Source organism: Sinocyclocheilus rhinocerous, unplaced genomic scaffold (assembly GCF_001515625.1).
Source record: "Sinocyclocheilus rhinocerous isolate Xijiao unplaced genomic scaffold, SAMN03320098_v1.1 scaffold1879, whole genome shotgun sequence".
Taxonomy (NCBI): Eukaryota; Metazoa; Chordata; class Actinopteri; order Cypriniformes; family Cyprinidae; genus Sinocyclocheilus; species Sinocyclocheilus rhinocerous.
Window position 1 is genome coordinate 318,136 of NW_015632718.1, and position 3,397 is coordinate 321,532.

The following is a 3,397-nucleotide window of genomic DNA, read 5'->3' on the forward strand; positions in this document are numbered from 1 at the left end:
GTCTCTTGAGATCAGGGGAGTGAGGTTTTTTACCTTGCACAGCACCTACTCGCTGGCCTCCGTTACACTCACCCCCCAAACCTCACTCCCATCCGGGTCACGGCACCAATGTAACCCCTCTCTACCGGGTCCTCACCGCCACACCTCGTTCTTGTTCCGAGTGGGTCTCCGGCATGGGAGGCGGACGCACTAACAAGGAGGCACTAACAAGGAGGCTAAAGACTGCAGCCCCTAGCGTCAGTCGCTAGTGCGTCTCTTGAGATCAGGGGAGTGAGTAAAAGTTTTTTACCTTGCACAGCACCTACTCGCTGGCCTCCGTTACACAAAGTCACATGACTTTTTCAATGCGCATGGTGGAATTTATTCGGTAAATGTGTTTCCATCGTAGTTTATGCACATTTTTTGTTATCTGATAAAAAGTTTATCCTACTCAGTTGTGCGCATAAGTTTTTTATGCGCATTTTTAAAATGTATGCGCATCGTGGCGTTTCCATCCAGCGTTTTTTATGCGATATTCCAAAATGCGATATTCCAAAATAAATAGGTGGATGGAAACATAGCTATTGGTTCTTGTGTCTTGTGACATCGAACATGTGCCAATGACGTGAAAAAATTAGCAAATGCAAATGAGATTAAAGAGTTTTCAGAGAATAACGACTTAAATTTTTGACATTTTTGATTTGGACAGACTCCATTGACTTGAATGTCACCAATGCGAGAAAGACATCTCAAGACGTGTTGAACTTGGAAAAATGTGCAAATGGAAATTAGATTTTAGCAATTTAGCGCATAAAACTATTGTATGACTTCAGAAGACTTGGAATATAGCATATTGACTTGAAGTTACTACATTTTTGTGGCGCTTTTATTTTGTTGGACTTGAGGATGAGCAAATCGTATATGAGTTTAATAATCTTTGAAAGCGAATCCCAGACATGCTCACCAGTGCAGTAGCGTCCGTTGGGCGCCAAAGCAAATCCAGGTTTGCAGATACACTTGAAGCTCCCGTCTTCGTTTATGCACATGCCGTTGAGGCACATGTTGGTGGTGGCACATTCATCATGATCTAGAAGACAAGAAAACGCTCTCAATGTTTCTGAAAATACACTATAAAACAAATGCTGGATATTCAGTTGTTTTCTTGGACTAACTGTATTCATCTTAAATTATTAATTAAAAATGCTTATGTTGACCTTCTGACACCCTCCACCCACCCCAAACTCCTTAAAGAGATTTATAAAGCATTTTAAACCATTGTTAAATATTTTATTGCAGGTTTTATAGTGTACAACCGAATAATCAGCAAACAAACAGGTGAAGCATCTAATTTTGTGTGAAATTTAAAAACAAAAAGTGTAAAAATATGTAAAATACATATATTAGGCAGTTAAAGTCGCAGTTTAAGCGCTTACCGACGCAGTTCTTCCCATCAGGACTGATTTCAAAGCCAGCATTACAGATGCACTGGAAACTTCCATCTGTGTTCACGCAGCGTCCGTTACGGCACATAACGCCGTTCACGATACACTCGTCAATGTCTGAAGCAACAGGAACAGATTAGTTACAGGTGTCCACCAGAGGGCGCTGGGCTGTGTGAAGTGAAGTTCTGCTGACTTTCACCATCACATTCATTGTAAATTTATTATTCACGGTGAACTGTGCCATTTGAGTGCTGTGTGTGCAGGATGCTGAGCACAGTCACATTATTTGGAAGTTTTGCTTCTGTTTAGTGTGTCATGCAAAATAACTTAAAATATTTTAAAATAAAGCTGAAATGAAATAAAATATAAATATTTGATTAAAGACTTAAATTAGAAGTGTTGACTTGGCAAAAATAAACAAAAAAATAAATAGATGTTGACTTGGAAACTAAATAAATTTTAGTTGAAGTTAAGGTTGAAGTATAGTTTAAATAAATTCAAGCTGTAGTATTAAAATAACTAAAATTAAAACAGAAATAAAAATAAATTAAAAGCTATATATAAATACTTAAAAATGTATAATATATATAAAAATATAAATATATTTTTAAATGTAGAAAAATTAAAAAAATACATAAGAAAATTATTAAAACAAACTAAAATGAAAATGAAAACTGAAATATACTAATAGTAATAAATTCAAATTTTCATGGGACCCATAACATTACATTTTGCTAAAGAATGAAAAATTATGCATTCACTGTCTATGTAGCATTTAGACTTTTTTTGGAGTGTAAAATTGCTTAAAAATAAAAATAATAACAAAACATGAAAAACAACAAAATAATGAACAGACTTTTAAACTTATACTATATATATATATATTGTTTTGTGTTTATATAATGTAATATAATATAATAATCTTGCTTCCATTCAAATTTTAATGGGTCATATGTAATTAAATTAAATTTAGCTGTAATTAAAATATTATGCATTTATTTTTTTTAATTGCTTAAAAAATGAGAAAAATAAAATAATGATAATAAAAAAATTTAAAATAATATTTTGGTCATGGAGTACAAGACTGTAAATTATAATGTAATGATATTTCCTACTTTAAAGCTGTTTTTTTAGCCATAAAGAATTTTGAATGTAAAAATGTTAGCATTAAACGTGTTCTAGCCCTACAATTAGAAACTAAAGAAATGCTTTTGGCATGAAATAGAATAATATCATGCCACACACCAATGCAGGCCTGTTTGGTGGGAGTTCCCTGGTATCCCTCGTGACATTTACAGTGATACGATCCTTGTGTGTTGACACAGTCTCCATTCACACAGGGGTTACTGATGCACTCGTCCACATCTGAGGGTAGAAAGCAGACGTATGAGAGACCATTAACACTATTAATCAATAATATGTGTTAAAATATTGACACAATCTGCTATGTTTATAACCCTGAGGCCTGTGGAAGTCAAGCAAACCGCCTACAGATGGCAGCATTTCAGACCATGTCAACATTAAAAAAAACAGGCTTTTCTTGACTTTCACTTAAAGATGAATGCACAGGTTTACCGATGCACTCCCCGCGCACGTCCTGCCTGTATCCCATGTTGCATTCGCAGCGGTAGCTGGTCGGCGTGGGAACGCAGCGGCCGTTCAGGCACAGGTTGGTAAAATGCTTGCACACGTCAATCGTCGTCTCGTTCAGCAGGCCTGAGCACAAACAATAAAACACCATCGATTTCTTAGCTTCGGATTGTTAGTTGAAGGTAAAAACTGGCAACTTCCACTCACTGATCTGAATCTTCTGGCCGCCGTTGCCGCCATTGCCGTTTCCGATGGTGTGATCGCCGCCATAAATGTAGCCGCCGCCGTTTCCGTTGTGCGAGGGACCTTTGCCGTAGCCGCCGATGTTCAGACCGCCGTTGCCGTCGTGGATGATGCCGCCGTTACCCGTGGCAAACGGAAGCCTC

The 3,397-nt window shown here is 37.1% G+C and overlaps 1 protein-coding gene across 1 annotated transcript in view; it reads right to left on the reverse strand.

The window, feature by feature from the left end:
* The window catches only part of LOC107742800 (fibrillin-2-like), an 80,918-nt gene that overhangs the window by 44,303 nt on the left and 33,218 nt on the right, over positions 1–3,397 (reverse strand). The window contains exons 14-15 of the mRNA XM_016555842.1: positions 1,413–1,538; positions 944–1,066 (exon numbers count right to left, since the gene is read on the reverse strand). Coding sequence (XP_016411328.1) covers positions 944–1,066; positions 1,413–1,538 — 249 coding nt within the window. The remainder of the gene's footprint in view (positions 1–943; positions 1,067–1,412; positions 1,539–3,397) is intronic.